The sequence below is a fragment of the Dicentrarchus labrax genome, unplaced genomic scaffold (assembly GCF_905237075.1).
Source record: "Dicentrarchus labrax unplaced genomic scaffold, dlabrax2021, whole genome shotgun sequence".
Lineage (NCBI taxonomy): Eukaryota > Metazoa > Chordata > Actinopteri > Moronidae > Dicentrarchus > Dicentrarchus labrax.
The window spans coordinates 4,301,084-4,320,946 of record NW_026136710.1 but is presented as its reverse complement, the minus strand read 5'-3'; the positions used below and the strand labels follow the sequence as shown (position 1 = coordinate 4,320,946).

The window sequence follows — 19,863 nt, the reverse complement described above, 5'->3', positions numbered from 1 at the left end:
CCACGTAATTAAATTTAATACCTTTATCAGGAGAATATGGGTCAAAGAATAACAAAAATAACCAATAAGCCTGGAATTATTCATTAAAAATGTGAATTAATGTTCTTAAATGTACAATAATCCCTAAAGTAGATGATTAATTAACGAGACCTGGATCCAGGTAAGTGGCAAAAACAATAAACCAATTAAAAAAATAATAATGTAATTTAAAGTTTTGCTAAAACTGACACTCATGAGTCAGTTAGCTTCTTGGCTGCATTAACAGTGTTTGTAACAGTTCTGACCTGAAACAACAACAACAACAACAACATTCAGGACTTTTCTAAGTGAAATTTCAGACTTTTTAATATCTTTAAAGGGTTTTTAAAACAGATGAAGCTGAATTAATGCTTTTAAAAGACTTTGAGAAACCATGAATAATGAACATTCCTGATATTTACAGACAACCACAGGTACTTCCACACAGCCCCAGCCAGTAACGCACAGAGAGTAAACACTGCCATCTGCTGGAGCCGAGGTGGAAATAAAAAGGATCTCTCACACACTTTTATCAAACTAATATTTTTTTTTTATTTGTATTGAAGGTTGCAGAGCATCAGATTTTTCTATCAAAATAAGTAAAGCGACATTTAAATATGAATTCAGTGGCATGAGTGGCCTCCAAATGCGACTGGTACAGTAAATATATGTGACACTTCATAGAGTTCATATCCTCATTAAGATCATTTTATATAATTATAATTTATCCTGGTCGACAACTCAGTTTAAGACGGAGGAATTTGACTTTCCTGTTACTTTAGAGGATGTGAGCGGAGCCTGATGCCTTCTAACTATGTGCCTTCGACATGTGACTGGTTCAGTGGATCAAAACAAATTTACAATTAATTCTCACATGATTACAGATGTTTGGTCCCAGTAACACTTTGTATTGTATGTCCGTTCACATCAAATCACACATACATACAAACAGTGGGGACACAAAGAAAAACCGGCAAATTCTTTGATTCTTTGGTGTAATTATTATTATACGGTTAGCTTCTCACAGCCAGAACTGAATCGCATTCAGAGTGACTGTCTTTGTGTGTATTTTAGAGAATGATTTGAGAAGTTTGTGACTGCTCGACGAGGGAGATGAGGTGTAGACGAGGAAAGGGGGTTCACGAGTCTATGATCGCTTTTTTCTGCTCTCAAAGTTTCTGAAGTTGGCTGGCCTAATTTTCATCTCTGCAAATTCAATCGAGTGTTCGTGGCCCTTCCAGTGGAACCAGTTGATCCCCTGTGTGAAAGAAAAACAGAAAACAGATGATGGGGAGAGAGGCTTTAACAGTGAAAGGTAACTAACACATCAGAGTCACCCGACACCACACGGAGGGAATTCTTCTGGAAAAATCTGATTCTTCGTTAACCTGAATCTGTTAGCAGCGATATACGTAAAAGCTGTACGTACCTTACTGTGACTGTTGTCACCGTATTTCCCCATGAGGTTGACGCGATGGCAGTTTTTATACCAGAAGGCGCCTTTGTAGGACAGGGCGCAGTTGGTGACAGCGATGTCATTATCATTGTCATACGTGGAGAAGGGTCGGCCCTGGTGGTAAGTCATGGAGTCACCTGGGAAAGAGGTCGACAGTGAAGGCAGGTTCGTGCATGTGAACACGTGAGCTTCTTTGACCTTCTCTTAGTTTAGTCTAAACATTTCAGGAAATATGCTTATTTTCTTTCTTTTGATTGATACCACTTTCATGTCACTGTGTTTAATATAACAGCTACAGCCAGGAGATTTTTAAGCCTAGCTGAGCATAAAGACAACAAAACAATTGGAAACTGCTCAGGAGGAGAGGCCAAAAGGTAACACGTAATATCTCGTTTATGTAATCTGCACAAAAAAACTGAAGTAAAACAGAAAGGTTTGGTTTTACTGTGCCAGACTATTTCTTGGCTGGGAGCAGTTAATTCCTGGAGTGTCCGCTGACTGCCTGGCAACCTCACGGTGAAAACAAAGACTCTTGACAGTAACTCAAGACACCACAACGTACTGTTTTGTACAAATTAAACAGATATAAAGTGTTAATTAGTGTGCTTTAAGAGGAGCTGGTAGGTGGCATTTTGTTACGTTTGTGCAGAGCCAGGCTGGGTGCTTCAACATATTTCCAGTCTTTAAGCTAAGCTAACCTAACCGGCTGCTACCAGACAGACAATGAGAGTGTGTGAATGTGTGTGAATGTCGAACCAATCCTTTAAAGTAGAACCTACCTGCCGTTCCACTATACGCTCCTATGTAGACTTTATAGCGTGATCTCGGCTCTGCAATCGTAAACTTGTCGTACTGAGCGTAGGCCGATTCCCCGTTGTCCCTCATGTCCACTCGCAGCTCATAATGGCCAGAATTTGTGATTTTATGGAGGTTGGAGAGACCTGTGATCATTAAATACGTGTGAGTTGGGAGAAAGGGGGGCTGAATAAGAAAGTGAGAGGGAGAAGTAAATAAGACCAGAAGACGAGTGCTCTTACCCAGCCAGAACTCATCATTCATGTTACCGAAGCCAGCCGTGTAGTTCTTCCAGTTCCTGTAGAATTCCAGCTTTCCATTCTGGCGTCTGAGCAAAACCTGAAGAGGACTGACTTTCATGAGTGTCACAACAGCTTCACAGTGATTGTACCAAGCCAACAAAAGTCACTGTGGTGTGTGTGTCTATCATTAGAAAAACAGCCGCTGAATAACTAGTACGATCGTGTCCTATTTCATGTGAATTACGGTTTTCAAATCGGCTCTTTAATTGGATTCCAGCAGGTTGATTTACTCACCATCCATCCTCCGCCATCCGTGGTCATGTCACAGTAAACCTGGATGGGCTGGCTCTCCTCTCCTCCCACGTAGATGGTGTACAGACCAGAGGTCGTCTCTCCATTCAGTAAAGCCTGAGCACAGTCCTTAGGGTGTCTGTACAACTGCCCAACTAGAGGCACACATATTAAAAAGACATTATCTCAGAGAGACGTCAGACAACACAGTCGCTTTATCTTCCTTTCTGTTATATATATACAAAAAAAGGGTATAGAGTATACGGTATCGTGTGAGAGTGAAGACCTTGGAAAGAAAAGAAGGTTTTGAAAAAGAAAGGGAACGGTTTTTCCATTGGGAGCAGCTCAGACAGAATGAAAAATAAGCACAGGTGATCTGACTGGAATATCAGATTAACTGAAAGGAATCTGCGTTAACTGTTGCCTAACCCCTCACCGAAGCTTTCACTGCTAAAAAAAAAGTACCTGCAAGTCTCGTTAATTTAAGACGATACACACCTATTGCTTAAAAAACAAAAGAAACAAAAAAGTTGTGGGCTCGCATGTGTTTTCGTGCTTACTGGTCGTGAAGATGGTGTTGATGTGACGACTCCTCTGGGCTCCAGCGATGGCCTGAAGTCTGACATTGTACTCTGTGGAGCCAGTTAGCTGAGCCATGCTATAGGAGGACGCTGTCGGGCTTAGCACCACTTCCTGAATCCACACACACACACACACACACACACACACAGATTTAATTACAAAACTGTTTGTTTTTTCCAGGTTTTCCAGATATTCCAGGACGTGTGGGAACCCTGATAAGCTTTGGTGAGAGAAAATTAAAACAACAAACAAAACACGGACGATATAAAACATATGATGTCAATTTGGTAGTTTCTTGCTCTTCAAAAAGCAGATCTCTAATGTCTGAGGTTCCTTGAATGCACCAACAAGAAAACATTACAATTGTAATTTCTTGTTGGTATGAATTGAGAACAACAGCTGCCTAGTAGTTATGAAATCAATCCAAAACCTTAAGGCGTGTTTAGAAAATGGTCGCCAGTAACTTTGAGTTTGCAGTTTGTGGTTTTTGGGGTTTAAACAAGAAAAAAAACCTTCATTGTTGTCAGTGATTGCTGAAGTGATGTGAAGGTTGTACATACCCTGATTATACCGTCAGCAGAGGAGAAGGTGAGCGTGTAACCAGTGACGGCAGCCTGCGGGGGTTTCCATGTGAGAGTCGCACTGTCAGTTTGAATGTTAATAGCTGTCAGATCACGAGGAGGGTCCACGTCTGAAAATACAACGTCTCACTGTAGATTAATCACTCATTAAAAGAAGTGTAGCTACAATAATCAATATACATTCTGCTGCAGCTCACCAGTGGTGAATTCAGTGACAGCAGAGTCGCTCTTCTGAGCTTCTTTCATAGCATGTACTCCAACCGTGTAGTGTGTTCCTGGAACCAGGGAGCCCATCTCGAACTCCACAGTGTTCCCAGAAACATGCTCCACCGTGGGGGACACTGTAAGTCGAGGCACAACCCTCATCAATAAATCAAAACCACACAATCAAACTCACTTATGTGGAAGGAAAGCAGGAGGGCGACCAATAGCAATATCACTTTTAAAGCAGAACTCGTTGTGCTTCTTGTCTAAATTAAAGGTCTAATGCAGATAAATGAAAACATTGTAAAACACAAAACGCACCTAAATCGGCGCTGTAAGTAATGACGTAGCCGTCGACAGTGGCCACCGACGGTTGCCACAGCAACAGGGCTGAGGTATCCGTGACATTAACTGCAGTCAGACCCTGAGGTCCGTCCAGAGCTGGAGGACACAAGCAGGAACACACAGTCAAGAGACTTCGATTAAATTTTCTACGAACTGACACCGGCAATACGAGCCAGGAGGACTGTTGTACTATTATGTAAGAAGAAGAAGTAGAAGAAAGCCGACCTGTGGTTACAGTGTCGGTGCTGGGGTCACTTTCCTCCAGACCCTTCACAGAACTCACAGTCACTTGGTACTGTCTGCCCGGCATCATGTTGGGCAGCAAAGCTTCGAACACGCCGCCGTCCACAGTCACCATCATCGGGCTTCCTGTGGAGGACATAGAACTAAATATGAATCCTGTAATAAAAACACATATTGTACAAAATGTTTTGTCCTTTTAGAGGATCTAAGCAGTGACAGGTGACAGGTTTTATTGTACTATAGCAACACAATAACCTTTATTTCCCTCTTACCTCCTTCAAAGGGCACATAGGTGATACGGTAGTTGTCCACTGGAGACCGAGGCATGGACCAGTGAACTACAGCGGAGGAGTCAGTCACTTCGGAGAAGTGCAGTCCCCTCGGAGTACTCAGGCCTAGCAAAGTGCAAATGGATATGCGCAGAGAGGAAAGCAGGAGAAAAAAAAACTGAATTAAAGAGAAGAAAATATGGCCAATAACACTGCAAGAAAAAAAAAAGAAAACTATGAGCTCGGAGGATCCAAATAAAACTCCAGAAATTATGTTTCCCAAAAGACAATTTTCCATTAGTCAGACATGGAGTTAAGCCTAAACCAGACAAATAAAGATGATTAGTGGGGCTGTGGGTTCAGTTCCCCGACAGCAGGCGTCACACCCGAAACTCAGAAAGTTTAGTAGTTAGTATAAAATTTGCACACATTGCAGTGTTTTTCATCTACCTGTCTGAGCAACCCCAGTAACAGGTTGGGAACGTTGGTCCAATGTGACACCATAAAGCTCGATTTCATACTCTGTGCCACTCATGAGTCCAGTTAAAACCTTGGTTCGCTCGTCGCCTCGGACACTGTGCTCTTGACCATGGGCTAATCTTTTGCTGTCTCTTATTTTGATCACAAATCGATCAAACATGTCTTCATCAGAAGTCCACGACAGACGGAAACTGTCAGCCGTGATGTCCGAGACAAAAAGATGCTCCACCTCCGGCTCGGCCTCTGGTTAGACAATAGAAACATAACGTTGCAGTAGGTTTGGCGTTTTCCCAGCAATACTTGAATGGCCAAAGACATCAGTTTGGAAGAAGTCAGCAATCAGGCAAGAAGGTTTCCAGGTGGCAGACAGGGTTAGATTCCAGCCTAAAGGCCTGTTTATCCACCACCTCCAGTCTGCCATGCTCAGGCGTCCGTTAGTGTGCACAGGGACTACAAAGGCGCAAGTTTGGGTGAATTAAACAGACAAGGTCCTTTTTGTACATGTTTATTTGTGTCAGTTAACAGGATCACATTCAGTAACGGAGCTGCCGGACGGATTTCAGCCAACGCGGGTTGATACGAGGTCCCCATGCGTCTCCAAGGCCAGCCTCGATGCATTCAGTGCATTCAAAGATAATGAAACAAATGAGATTAAAGGTTGAAAGGGTTAGCGCAGATTTTTTGAAGTGAGGTTGTACGAGGTTCTTATCCATAGTCGGTGTTTGGAGGAGCAGACAGGAGTACCGGCACGGAAAATAAGCAATGTATTGCAGTGGACGTCAGTTTAATACAATACGCTATATTTAGAATATTTTCACAGCTTTTTTGCTCTCTTCTTGCAAAGACTCCTTTAACAAAACGGAAGTTGCTGGTTTTACCGCTGCCTCAATCCGCAGCAACTAATGTTAGTTTGGATCCAAACTAATGTTAAGTGTGTGGTATATTTCTAAAAAGTTTCACACAAGGATCACCTACTTCCCCAGGGCAACTAAAAGGCCACTACTGATTAGTAAATCTAGCAGCGTGAGGACTGAGCCATCTCGCTTCCTTCTCATCTCTGTAGATCTTTAGTTTGATTGTGCATCTCTCAACAGAGTTGAAGCACAAGTGAGTATTTCAATTATTCTGGAAACAAGAGTTCATGCGGGTGGCGTTAAGAGGATGTGTGCAAAACTCAAACTACGTATCTGCAAGTTTGAGTGCAAAGTTTTGTTACTGGAGTGCCGACAGCATCTCACTTTCATGGCAGCTGTTTGTTGTTATTTGAAAACCACTAATAAATAAAAAGATTTGTATGCGGCAACTTTTTATTTTGGGTGGGCTTGTTTTTATGCTGCTAAAATACTCCTGAGTGGTTCTCCAAACTGGGGGTGTGGCAACCACCATCTACTTTACACTATGGATAAGTACCTCATACAACCTCGCTTCAAAAAACAAATCAGAACTAACCCTTTAAATCAACTGACATTTCATGCTCAGAATGTCTTGTTGATTTAACAGTGTTTTCCTACTTCTGATCATTTTGTTTTATTCAGCGGTTTTTAGCCAGATCTATAAACCAGGATGAACAGATATCGGCACGGTGAAAGTAACTTTTAAAAAGATGTCCGTAGACATGATACAATAGTTGTATTACATCCACAGGCATCTGTCGTCAGAAATCGGAAGGAAAACACATTTTAAAATATGAAAACAAACAAAAATGTTCGCTCATATTTTTTGGGAGGTAAGAAGAAACAAGACGGGAGCTCCAACATCTCTTCCTCCCGGTGACGAAGCTGCATACCAAGAAAACGCTTAAAACAAAAGAAAAAGTGAGATAATTCTGGAAAAAGACTTGTGTTATAAATCTGAGTTAGGGTTAGGTTACAATACTGAGCTGAAGCCTCACCATCCAAACACGGCATTAACCAAAACTTATCAATACTCAAGCCAATTTTTGTTACAAGATAAATGAAGGAAACGACTATTATTTTAGATTAATATAGAAAAATCATGACCAATAAAGAATTAAGGCATTTATAGAGCTGCCAAGGTTGTGACGGTGAAACTTCAGAAATGGATCATAAAGTTTAATGATCATATTTTTACAGTAGTTGCAACAGAACAAGGAACTGCACTTTTTTAGTAAGACGAGGGTCCTTGCAGTACACCGTGAGTGGTACCTGTCACAGCCACTGTAGTGAGAGGCCGAGAGAGAAGCCCTGACTCTGACACCCCGGTCAGCGTGACCTCATAGCCTATGCCGGTGATGAGGCCCCAGATGTCCAGGTGACTTTGGTTTCCTGGCACAGTGAACTCCTGAGGCTCCAGCAGCCAGCCAGAGTCTGTCACCACTATGTGAAAATGGCTGAAGCCGCCACTAGAGGGGGTTAACTCCTCCTGCTGCAGCTGCTGCTTCACCTCCCACGACACACGGAAGCCATAGGGGGTTATGTTGGAAATGGTCAAGTTTTCCACTTTAGGCAAAGGAGCTGGAGTGGGTGTGATTTTTTGGGGTTTTTTTGGTTTTTGAGAGGGAACACATGTGGGAGGGGGGAAAAGAGTGAACAACCAAGTGTGCAATTGTTGCAAAAGCAAATCATAAGATATGTTCTTTCCTATGAGCTGATTAATCTTAAAGAGGCAAAATTAAATCTGATCTGAATGTCTCCAAAAATAGGCCAAAAACACATTAAAAGGCAAATTTGGCAAGCATCATAATGCTTTATATACTTCTACAGAAGACAACAAAAGGATGAAACATCTCTTTCCTCCGAAAAAGGTTTCTAAAGCATCATTTAAAGCTCTGATTTGTGCCTCATATCGACAGCCACACAAAACAAAAACAAAAAAGGTGAAAAGAAAAGATGAACGAGGGCAAGAAGAACCCATCACATCCGAGATTTCTTACAATACAACAAAGATGCTACTCAAGGTGATTAGAAGACGTACATCAAAAGATCTGAAGACTTGCAGTTTGAGAACAACTCAACCCAAGACATCTAGTGGTCATTAGTGGAACTGCATCTCAACGTCAGCTCTTTATCTAATGGTGGAAAGTAACTCAGTAAATTTACTCAAGCACTGTACTTAAAAGGTCCAGTGTGTAACATTTAGGAGTTATGTTTTCATTAGTGAATAATCATCTGAATACAGGAATCTTTGTGTTTTAATTACTTTAGAATGAGGTGTTTACAGCTGTTCTACAGTCACCTCAGATTGCTTTCCATGGAGTCTGCCATGTTTCTACAATAGCCCAGAACAGACAAACCAAACACTGGATGTGGAGACTCACATTTTTTGCATGTTTTGTGGCCACTGCAGTTTCTCCTACGCACTTCACAGCCCATTCTCCAGGTTGTCAAATACAGACGCGAGTGGTGTTCAGTTAGTTGCAATCTGCGAACTTCACTGCTAAACTACTGCTTTAAGTACAAGGAACTTCTACTGCTACTACTACATTTCAAAAGCAAATATTGGACCTTTTACTAAACTTTAGATTTTAGATTCAGATTATTAACATTAAAATAAAAATCAACAAATAAATTATCATGTATTATTACATTAAGCAACACAGCAGTAAAAGTAGCTCAACCTTTACCAGCTACATCATTAAACTGATGCTTGCATATTAATAATTATATACAGAATCGTCCTTTTCAGAATAATACAGTGTATCTTTCATTGGATTATTGCTAGCCAACTGACACTGCAACCAATATTTATGGCATTAAACAAATCTACAACATATGAAAACTACAGATTTTAGGCTCTCCGTCAAAGCTAACAACATATAAAAATAAAAAAATAGTGCAGAATTACTCAACATCTATGTCCTCTTTGGGGTTAATAAATCAAATGGTTTCAAGCACCAAAAATGCTACCAGATTGTGAAAACAGTAGGAGCTAATGATGCGTGTCAAATTTGCTCTTTGAGGCTTTAGACCTGCAGATAAAAAAATATTGTTTCAAGTTGCAGTTGAGTTATTTTGGTGTGTTAAACCGATATCTGGAGACAAAAAGCCCCCCCAAAAAGCAGTTTAGTTCAGTAAATGTTTTGTTGCAAAAGACACATGGTTTCCATTCACAACTGCAAAATGATGAGAGTTTAAGATATGAGTAAAATACGTAGTACCTGTGACGGCGTGGGCTAACAAAGAGGGAGTGTGGCGCCCGTGAGAGATACCGTACAGTTCAATATCATAGCCTGTGGCATCCATCAGGTTAGAGATTGTAATGTTACGGGCTTCACCGGGCAGTCTGAACTCCAGTGTGTCAGACTGCTGCTCAGGGTCACTGACCCGGATAACAAAGCCATCAAAGTGGCCTGACACAGTGCTCCAGGACAAGCTGAGGTTATGCGGACTCACAGATGAAGCAGTTATGGGCCCCAACTGTGGGACATCCTCTGAACAGAAAAAGAACATGGCTTTTCAGTTATGTTGTGCTGGTAAATCACAATGTGGTTGGTACATGCAGTGTCAAAAAATGCATGTAATGTGATACCTGTTGTAGCTACATCAAACAGGGGCTGTGTGTTCTGGCCACCAGCGCTGGCGTACAGCTTTATGTTGTAGCTTGTGCTCGCTTTGAGCCCGACCATGACTGTGGAGCGCACGTCTCCTGGCAGAGCGCGCCCCATTGCCTGCGAGGGCAAAGCAGACTCTCTGACTTCTACTATAAAGTTATCAAAAGCCTTCTCTCCTGTCCGCCATGACAGAGAAAATCTGTCTGAGGTAATGTTAGAAACAACTAGCCTGGACAAATCAGGCTCTTCCGCTACAGGGGAGAGAAAAATACGAAATATATTCATTTATGGAAGTAGAAAGCATGAATGTGTCTCTTTTTTATAAAGCCCAGTGTATGAATACAGGCCAGAGTTAGCTTTACAGTGCAGATAATAACTGAAGAATATTAAATATAACCCTATTCTTTGTAATGAAAAATACACAAAATCTAAATACCTGTTGATGCAACAATACTGACAGCACTTGTTCGGGATCCTTTGTATGTCCCATAGAGGTAGGCTACATAGTCAGTGCTGGGCCTGAGCCCTGTGACATCATGGGACTTTACATTGTGGGATATGTTATATTCCTTTGGCTCCATCAGCCAATCAGAATCAATAATCTCCAGGATAAAACCATCAAATTCTCCTTCAGTGCCGTTCCAGAAGATTGAAAAGCTCTCTGACGTTAAGTTTGAGATATATAGTTTGCCAACCACTGGTTGATTCACTAAAGAGAGAAATCATTATTAGATTTTCATCAAAGCCATCTTGCAGAACACACACTGATATAAATCATATTATTATTGGTAGCTGGTTGGTTGGAGTTATCGTATAAAAATGTGCATAGTGTTACAGGTCACTCACCACCACCCACTTGCAATTCCTGATAGTCTGAGTAGCTTAATAAAAGAATAAATACATGCATATATATTTTTGTATAAAAATGTGCACAATTAATTTAGCAGCAACAACTGACCCTTTCTTAAGCCCCGCCTTGTTTTGCTCCGTGCTCGATTAACAGTTGAGTTAACCTCAGTCAGAACCTCTGTCCTTTAGGGTAGGCTAATGTGAAAAGACAACCAAATTTTGAAGATGGTTAAAAGATAAAAGCGCCATATAGTCACATCTTAAGTTAGCATATGTTCCCTAAACTTTAGCTAATGAGCAAACTAACAATTAATGTAAATGATCTAGCTAGTAGGCTAGATAATACATTATGTAGATTAGCTAGCTAGTGTTTTGCTAACTTAAGATCGCTTTTATCTTTGAACTATCTTCAAAATGTGGTTGTATTTTCAACATAGACGAGCGCAGCACATACAGGAAAGGAGAGAGTTGATTGGTTCTGACCGAGGCTTGTTTAGCTGTTATTGGAGCACAGAGTAAAAAGGGGCGGGGCTTTAAAAGGGCAAATTACGCCTATTGCTCTTTATCAAAAACCTGATAATTAGGTGGACAAACATGTAATGCAAGGGAGAAAAAAAAAAAAAAAAACACAAAAGCCTTCATAGTAAATAGCTGAAGAATACTGCCCTGCAAGTTTAAACAAAGTAAGTGTTGATTTAAATGTGAAAATGTGGCGATGGAAGAAATATAATAAAGTCTCTTTCATGCATATGGAGGAAGATCTGCTCATGCAGCTGATCTGTAACACTGACGACAGGATCACTTCTGCATAATGTTGCACCACAGCGGTTCAAAGCAGAATAGGTCAGCTACAGAGAAAGTAAAAACTTATAAAAACATATGTCTTACATGCGATGAGACTTATAGTCAGTTGCATGCAAACATGCAGCAGACAATTTAGGCATCATTCAGATGTAAAACAAAATGGCGTTACTGTTAACCCTTAGGTTATGTTATTAGCGTTTTACCTTGATAATGACAAGAAGATTTAATCATTTGCCACCTAGTAGTTCAAAAGGAAATGAGGATATTTACTTTGACGTTCTGTGAAAATAAACTTGATCTCAGTGTCATTCACACAAACTAACAGAACTCAAATGTCACGAGAACTCATATGCGATCTCTTACACATCCACGGGCAAATGATCCGCCAAGGTTAATCAATTATACACTGAATGAGGGTTGATGGGATGAAATGAGATGGTCACGCTGTCATGGTGTGACGGGCGTGTGAGGGGTGAAAGTTATTGGTTTTGCTTTTGCAATCATTGCAGCACATCAGCGTCAAACCTCACCACGATGCAGGAGATGGTAGAGGGGGAGGGGGTTGCTTCATGCACTTTGGTAACTGGGATTGAGGGAGCATTTCGGGGTAAGGGTGAACATTTGAGGGGCGTTTGCTCGGCTCAGTGATGCGGCACAGGTGCCCATCACCCTGCCCTCTCTCAGCTAGACAGAAACAGTGGCTGGAGGGTAAAAGAATGGTTCATGGCATGTTGGTTAAGATGAAGCAGTACAGTACCCTGTCGCCAGGGTGATGGACAGTGATGACAAAACAGAAATTAGGTTATTATGATCGGCTTCGTTTCATGCAGCGAGCTGTGGACGCTCCACTGTGAGTGGGGCAACAGAGGTTCTAGTATGTGTCTGTGTGTGCTTCACAGATACCGACTGAAATAGAAAGGTAATTAAAAAAACCCAGAGGACAGAAAGTTAAAAAGTTAGAGGACAAAACACCGCAACGCTGCAAGTTGCAGGTACCTGTGGTGGCTTCAGTGTACAGGGGTTCAAGGAAGGAGCCCTGATACATCCCAAACAGGCCAACCATGTAGCTGGTGTTGGGATTCAGCCCGGAGATGCCCAGGCTGAAAGCGTCTCCCGACAGAGTGAGGTTCTGGCTCTCTGCGAGATTCTCCAAGTTTGTTACCTCAATGACAAAGCTGTCAAATTCCCCACCCGTGGGACTCCAGGACGCAGTGAAGCTGTCCCATGTATTGTCAGAGATGGTGAGGTTCATCACCATGGGCTTCAGCTCCTCTGGTAGATAGACAGATCAGAATGGGGTCAACTGAATGGCAAGATGGATTGTAAAAATTACTCTCACATTAACTTTTTCAAGGCACATTATTCATCGCAAGTATAATGGGAGTATTCGGGCCACGGTTAGAGAAAAATAATCTCAGATTTCAGGATTAAACATTGGATTTTAAAGAAAAAGTCGAGAAAATTATGAGAAAGTCATGATATTTATTTTTTAAAATATTTTAAGAAAAATTTCATAAAAGAAAGTTGATGACTTTAAATCTTTATCTTTAAATAACTTGACACGAAACTATCAAATATATATTATTTTTATGGACAACCCCTCCCATCCCCTTTATGACACTCTGGCAGAGCAGAGAAGCTCCTTTAGCACCAGACTATTACAACTATGTCGCACTACGGAGCACTAAGGAAATCTTTTCTGCCTGCTGCAATAAGACTGTACAACTCCTCCTCCAGCTGGATCCATCAGGGTGGTCACAGACAAGCTGGGGGACATTAATAATAATAATAACAAGCTGGGGGACATTAATAATAATAATAATCACACTGGCCTACTTGTATTGTACATCATGTCAGATGGCCTTAATTTCCCCCCGGGGATCAAGAAAGTACCTACCTACCTGCTCATGGAATATTCTGACTCACAAAAAAAAGATATTACGATTTAAATCCTTTGTTTCCAGCCTCTCTTTTCAAAATGGTATGACTTAAAATCTAACTTTTTAAGGATTTCCCCCCCAAAATATGACTAAAATCTTTAAATATTATGACTTAATTCTGAAAATACAGTGACTCTGATTCATAAAATATTACTTATTTTAAAATATTACATTTTTCTTCTGAAGATATACTTTTCTCTTGAAATCTCTCTCTTGAGTTTTGTGGCCCCAATACTCCGCCGTTAACGAGTCAATGGTTAAACAAAAGAAAACATGGGATGAAAGACGATTGTCTTTTACAATAAAATAAAAAAAATACCATGCAACCATACTGAAATATTAAAAGCAAACAAAAAAGATGGATGTGATGATGATGGGTTGAGATGAATGCCTAAAAAAAAAAAAAAAAGATTTGCTCCATGTACCTGTAGTAGCAAAAACTTTGAGAGGTAAAGATCGCTTCCCTTCCACCAGCCCTCGCAATGTAATTTCATATTGTGTAGAGGGGGACAAACCCTCTATTTCAGCCTTCCTCACACTTCCTGGTAGTGTGGTCACATGAGCTTGTGTCGCCCCTGACGGAGCACTGACCTCCACCAAAAAGCTATCAAACACCTCATCAGGCGCCGACCAGGCCAAGCTTATATTAGTGGAGGTAACATTGACTGTGAGGTCCCCCAATACGTCCAGTCCTGAGCTTTCAGGCTCAGCCCCAGAGCTCATCAGACCAGTATCAGGAGTGGAGGGAGCCTCAGTGTTAAGAGGACGGAGGGGATCTGGGTTTTGAACTGCTTCAATATCCAGAGCAGACTGTGGGGTTGTTGGGGCATCTTTGATGCTCAGCGTACGTACATCTGGAGAGGTAGGCTTTGGTGCTACAGTGAATAAAAGCAGGTTAAAGAATACATTTGTTACCGGCTCTGTTGATGACTGGAAAAGAACCTGTGAAGAAGAAACTAGGTGGGTTAAAATAAGAACACTGTAGAATTCAAATCAAATAATTTTGCACAAAAAAGGTCTGCCCTGGATCTACATTATTCCTGTGAAGGCTTCATAATTGTCTCTTGTCTCTTATTATCCATGTTTTTCCATGGTTTCCGCGGTTTGTATCATCAAGCAACAGCTTAGGAATTAATGGCCCCTTGAGTCAGTGCCATTAATTTTTGAAGGTTCTGAGTAGTCCACCAGAGTGGAAGTACACAGTTGTCTTCAAATAGATGTTGAAGCCATGCACAGCCATTTTGGTTGCTGCTGTCCTACAGAAAGACTGTTGAGTCACTTGTTTGACATGCGAGTGACGTATGGTGTAATTTTCTCCGACTGCTAGAGAACCATTTAATTGCGTAAATGGGACTGAAGAAGATGAATGATGTGGATGGAATTAGTGGCACAGGCTTTCTTTCAAAGAGCAAAATGGTTGCATTTAAAAAAACTCAAATGAAGGAAGAAATCAGAACAGCCAGCGTACTGTAACCCCGTTGTATCTGAAGGTAACAATGGCTCAGGGAGGACTTAGTTCCCACTGTAGATTTCTTCTTGTATTTGATTTTCAGGAAGCAACATTCTGCCACAGTACTGAAGCATTGTCAGATGACAGATGGGGTGAGATGAAAATGAGTTTTCCTTGTGAAAATAAAATCATCTCTGTTGGGTTTGTCTCAATGAGTGAAGTACCAGCATGCAACTCATAACGCTACTCTGATCTTAGCACCTATTTGACGTCTGTGAAACAGAATATAATTTCCACTAAAAAGGGAGAAGCTGTTAAAAATCAACGGGACAAAGTGTCTCAACATTTAGAGGCTTATACCTGTGACTGCAACAGCTTCAAGTAGCGCAGATCTCTGGCTACTGGTTATTCCATAAAGTTTTATTTGATATTCTGTGGATGCCTTCAGGCCTTGGATTCTAGAGCCAGTGGCATCTCCAGGAAGTTGGACCTCTCTCACATCCGATAATCGCTGGGTGTCTTTATATTCTACAGCGAAACTATCATAGACACTGTGAGCTTTTAGTTCCCACGAGAGGTCAAATCCGTTAGGCGTGATGCCTGAGATAGTCAGCGTTCCAAGCTCGTCCTCGGGCTCCGGCCCAGAGAACTGGGACTCAGAGGGGTCTAAATACACAAAGCTAATGACATTGTCCTCCGAGCCTGTAGGAGTCGTTAGCTCACGGTCGTCTGAGTCAGCTAAATAAAATGTGAAAGAGGCTACGAGAAAAAATAAAAAAAAAGGGAGGGGGGCACAAATCAAGACAGCATCATTTAGGTTTAAGTGCATCTCATTTTCTTGGTGGTTGTTGGCTGTAGTTTTATTTCCAACTGTCAAAACTCTGCGAGCTCAAAAGTTTAACTCTGATGTGCATTTATTTAATATATATATCAACTGAAAACTGACGTACTATGAAGAATAGAAACAACTATTGTGCACTAAACCATCTATATTTAAAAGTCCTGAAGAGTCCTGAGGGACAAAAACCTCCTGAAAGCATGTGTTATTTATTTTAAGATCGTGTTGTGGTCAAACTGTTTCCTACCCACCTGTGGATGCAGGAAGGGTGACAGGCATGCTCCTCTTGTGACCCCTCTCTGCAGTCAAAGTGATGGTGTAGCTCATTCCAGGAGTCAAGTTCGACAAGACATAGCTAGTCGCTGTGGCTGGGACCTCCTCCTCCTCAACCTGGCCATCTTTGGAGACATACACCAGCCTGTAGCCGCTGACCTTAGCCCGAGGTTTCTGCCACCTCAAGGTGAGCGAGGTCTCTGTCGAGTCAACATCTTTGAAATCTCTGGGAGGATCGATATCTGACAGGAGAGAAAAATTGTGACACTCACCCTCTGTTATTTGTTAATTCTTTCGTCACTTCTGGAGCTCAATGCAAATCATAAATCACTTTCACCCGATTCGTTTTCATCACCCAATTTGTATCAACAAACTTGGCCGTGTGTATATTTATGAAAGGGTGTGAAGGACTACTGTTTGGACAGCTGCTCGGCAGCCTCTCTCACCAGTTGCTGCATTTGTAGTAGTGGGGAGGCTCTCCCTTTCATTCTTCACTGCAGTCACACCAATCCCATACTCTGTCCCCGGCTTTAGCCCTGACACATGGAGGGACACAAGGAAAATTAACATGTGGTGCCATTAACACAAGTTGTGTGCGGTAGTACTTACTAATGTTGGTCTCTTTGACCCGTACCAGTGATCGTAGCTTTGGAGGTATCTCCTGGTCCTCGTGGGAACAGTTCCTCGCCATGAGTCGCTCCAGAAAGGGGACTGTATTTCACCCGATAGCTGCCAACATCAGCTTGACTGTTAGTCCACTCCAGAGTGATGCTGTCATGTGTCTGGGACAGAGCCTGCAGGTCTGTCGGGGCATCCAAGGCTACAGAAATACATTTGTCATATTAGGAAAATAAGCTTTCTGCTCAAAAACTTTTGATTTATAAACAGACATTCAATTTATTATGTCAGCTTTTATAGGAAACTGGCCCACTACAATTTGCAGCATGCAAACAGATGTATGCAAATCCCCAAATCTTTAAAAACTGATCATAAATATATTGGTTTTTTTTCTTGTAAGAGGTCAGTAAATTACTAAAACAGTTGGGTACTGCAGTTTTTAGCAAATGCTACTAAACCGCATTTGTAAGGGACTATATTCAGCGTTCTCTAGTGAGTATTTCCAGGAGCCAGATGGTGTATGTGGGATTGACTCAAAATAAACTACAGTACCAATGTTCACTGTGATGAAACAACATGTTACTCAGTGCAACACTGATGTGTTTAATAGTTTTTGGACATGCAGCTTTTAATGAATGAAAATATAGTTACCAGCCTACCTGTAGAGAATGTGGCGGTAACAGGGTCACTGGTGATGTCTCCACTCTTGGCAACGAGCGAGACCTCGTACTCGGTGTCTGGTCTCAGACTGTCAATGCTGTACTGCTTGTCTGGGGGGGAAATGTCCACACTGGTTTCATCCGAGGGGTCGGAGCTGGGGCTGTAAAACATGGTGACTTTGTCCATAGGTGCCACCGGCTCAGACCAGCTGACTAGAGCCGAGGAGTCCGTCACATCTTTCACCTCCACCTGCCGGGGCCCGTCAATCTCTAGGGTGGGAATTTTGGTGGGAGAGCCAAGGGTTAATCGCAGTTAAGTCGGAGATCGAGGGTAAGAAAAGATGCATAAGAAATTACTTTTCCTTCACTATCAAATAAATGGAGATCAAATTACTAAGACAGAAAGGCTGAATCTCTATAAAAGTGACAAGTTATTGTTGATATGGTTGACGTATCCCCTCAGGATGAATTGTAATAACTTTACTTTCGCCAGGATATAGTTGCACCACCTAACTACCCGTAAAACTGTTTTATACTGTGACATGTAGTGGTGGTTCAACATGGCGGAAGAGGACCAACTCCCTCTGTAGATAAAAACAGCTCATTCTAAAAGGTAACAAAAACATATCGATTCTTATTTTCAAGTGATTATACACTAATGAAAACATACCTATGAATATTGTATTCCATTTCTGCCAATAGATCCTCCTAAATGTTATACACTGGACCTATAAATTCACAAATGAATCAAGAAAAGGTCGAGCAAAGATACTGGCTGCACTGGTGTGAGAACAAGATTGAGACCAAACATTAGCACTGCTGCCATATTCATTTATCCTTTGTACATAAAACTGCCCTTGTAAGACTCAACTTGGCTCGCGCATAAGACAAAAGCAATAACTTGGATCAACAAGGGAAAGGCTATAGTGAAATATAATGTGATTTCCTTTCACTCCGACGCTGTGTTTACTACCTGACAAATCTCCTGTGTCCACATGTGGAGGAGACATCTTTTCTCTATGCTTTGGAGCTGGATAAAAGGACCTCTGGGAGTAAAAAAGCTTTAACCGTACTTCTATCATTCATTTCTGGGAGATGTGTCTAGTTTCAACCTATACAAATAAATGACATCAGGAATTAAATGGTGTGATACCCAGAGGGTCCACCAACACAGACTTGTAAACTAAATGGCTTTTCCATGCACAATGAAAGTTTAGCCTGGCGTGCCATATCGGTTGCGTAAGCAGCGTAATGTATGGAGTAATACTGCAATGAAAGCTTCAGTGGGCTGAGGACAAGAGCTCAGAGAGAGATTTAGTGAAAGTTAAAAAAACAACAACTATTACATGGTCACGCTAGGCTGGGATTCAATATGTCTGAGTAATTACTCTTTAGGTAAAATCTGTTAGATGGAGCTGTGGAGAGCCAGTGGGGATTTCCTGTTGTTACTCTTCTTTTCATTATGGAATTTCACTTTTTGACATTAATGTATTTTTTTTTTTTTACTTGGTGCTCAAGTGAAGGAAAGGGTTTTTTTTTGTATCCTACCAAACTAATGGCTGCCAGAGAGAGCAGGAAAATGACATACCAACTGAAATGGATACTTAGTACCAAGTGGATGTTTTTAGACATCCATGATCTCACCAGTTGACTCTAAAAAATGAGTGCGCTCAGAAAATGTTTGATTACAGCCAGACACTTACTGGTAGTGACTTTTTTGGATGTTTGGGGTCCTTTGGTGTTGTTCTTGATGATGTTGATGGAAACTTCATACTCTTGTCCTGGCCCAAGGCCTGACTGGAGGAACTGGTTTTGAGAGGATGGAAGGGAGCTCACGACTTTTCCATTTTCTTCTTTCTGCAAGGACACATAAGGCATGAAGTAAAATATCCTAGACACAGATATCAGATGATTAAGTAATGAAATCATATCAATAGATCAACACATGCACTGCCTGCAGTAGCTTTAAGTACTCTATAAAGATAAATTTACATCCAGCTGGTTAGTGCTTAGATTTCTTGCATGGCAGATTTTTAAATCCTGAAATATTTTGATTGGATTTAAAGATAGTTTGTCATTTTGGGAAACACTTCACTTGCTTTCTTGTTGAGAATTAGAGGATTGATATCACTCGCTGTTAGATTAGTTTAGCACATAGCTGCAAAGCGTGACATCAATTTGCACAAGCGAACGTTCTTTAGTTCAGCAGCAATTCAAGTAACAGCGACCGAAAACAGTTCACACATGGGGATCCCTATTGCTCAACATAAATTCTGGAAACCGGGAGAAACAGCTAACCTGGCTCCATACAACACCTCTAAAGCTCACTAGTTAATCATTTGTTCAATCCGTACAAAAACTGAAGTGTACAAAACAAAAACAGTGTTGTTTTATTGGAGGTTATGTACCAGACTAT

At 41.3% G+C, this 19,863-nt stretch overlaps 1 protein-coding gene across 8 annotated transcripts in view; it reads right to left on the bottom strand.

The window, feature by feature from the left end:
- Nucleotides 1-327: 327 nt before the first annotated feature.
- The window catches only part of tnca (tenascin Ca), a 48,046-nt gene continuing 28,510 nt past the window's right edge, over nt 328-19,863 (bottom strand). For 2 of the 8 annotated variants that reach the window (XM_051413571.1, XM_051413572.1), the window contains 24 exons: nt 19,151-19,304; nt 17,448-17,717; nt 16,805-16,990; nt 16,617-16,706; nt 16,149-16,412; nt 15,420-15,818; nt 14,035-14,484; nt 12,666-12,941; nt 10,453-10,725; nt 9,995-10,267; nt 9,624-9,896; nt 7,672-7,980; nt 5,477-5,749; nt 5,030-5,152; nt 4,740-4,883; nt 4,491-4,610; nt 4,163-4,306; nt 3,945-4,075; nt 3,363-3,495; nt 2,806-2,957; nt 2,512-2,608; nt 2,254-2,415; nt 1,448-1,611; nt 328-1,276 (listed from right to left, as the gene is read on the bottom strand). In XM_051413571.1, the coding sequence (XP_051269531.1) occupies nt 1,166-1,276; nt 1,448-1,611; nt 2,254-2,415; nt 2,512-2,608; nt 2,806-2,957; nt 3,363-3,495; nt 3,945-4,075; nt 4,163-4,306; nt 4,491-4,610; nt 4,740-4,883; nt 5,030-5,152; nt 5,477-5,749; nt 7,672-7,980; nt 9,624-9,896; nt 9,995-10,267; nt 10,453-10,725; nt 12,666-12,941; nt 14,035-14,484; nt 15,420-15,818; nt 16,149-16,412; nt 16,617-16,706; nt 16,805-16,990; nt 17,448-17,717; nt 19,151-19,304 (4,971 nt within the window). In that variant the 3' untranslated portion in view covers nt 328-1,165. The remainder of the gene's footprint in view (nt 1,277-1,447; nt 1,612-2,253; nt 2,416-2,511; nt 2,609-2,805; nt 2,958-3,362; nt 3,496-3,944; nt 4,076-4,162; nt 4,307-4,490; nt 4,611-4,739; nt 4,884-5,029; nt 5,153-5,476; nt 5,750-7,671; nt 7,981-9,623; nt 9,897-9,994; nt 10,268-10,452; nt 10,726-12,665; nt 12,942-14,034; nt 14,485-15,419; nt 15,819-16,148; nt 16,413-16,616; nt 16,707-16,804; nt 16,991-17,447; nt 17,718-19,150; nt 19,305-19,863) is intronic. The other 6 variants (XM_051413573.1, XM_051413574.1, XM_051413575.1 and 3 more) reach the window with 6 other exon arrangements.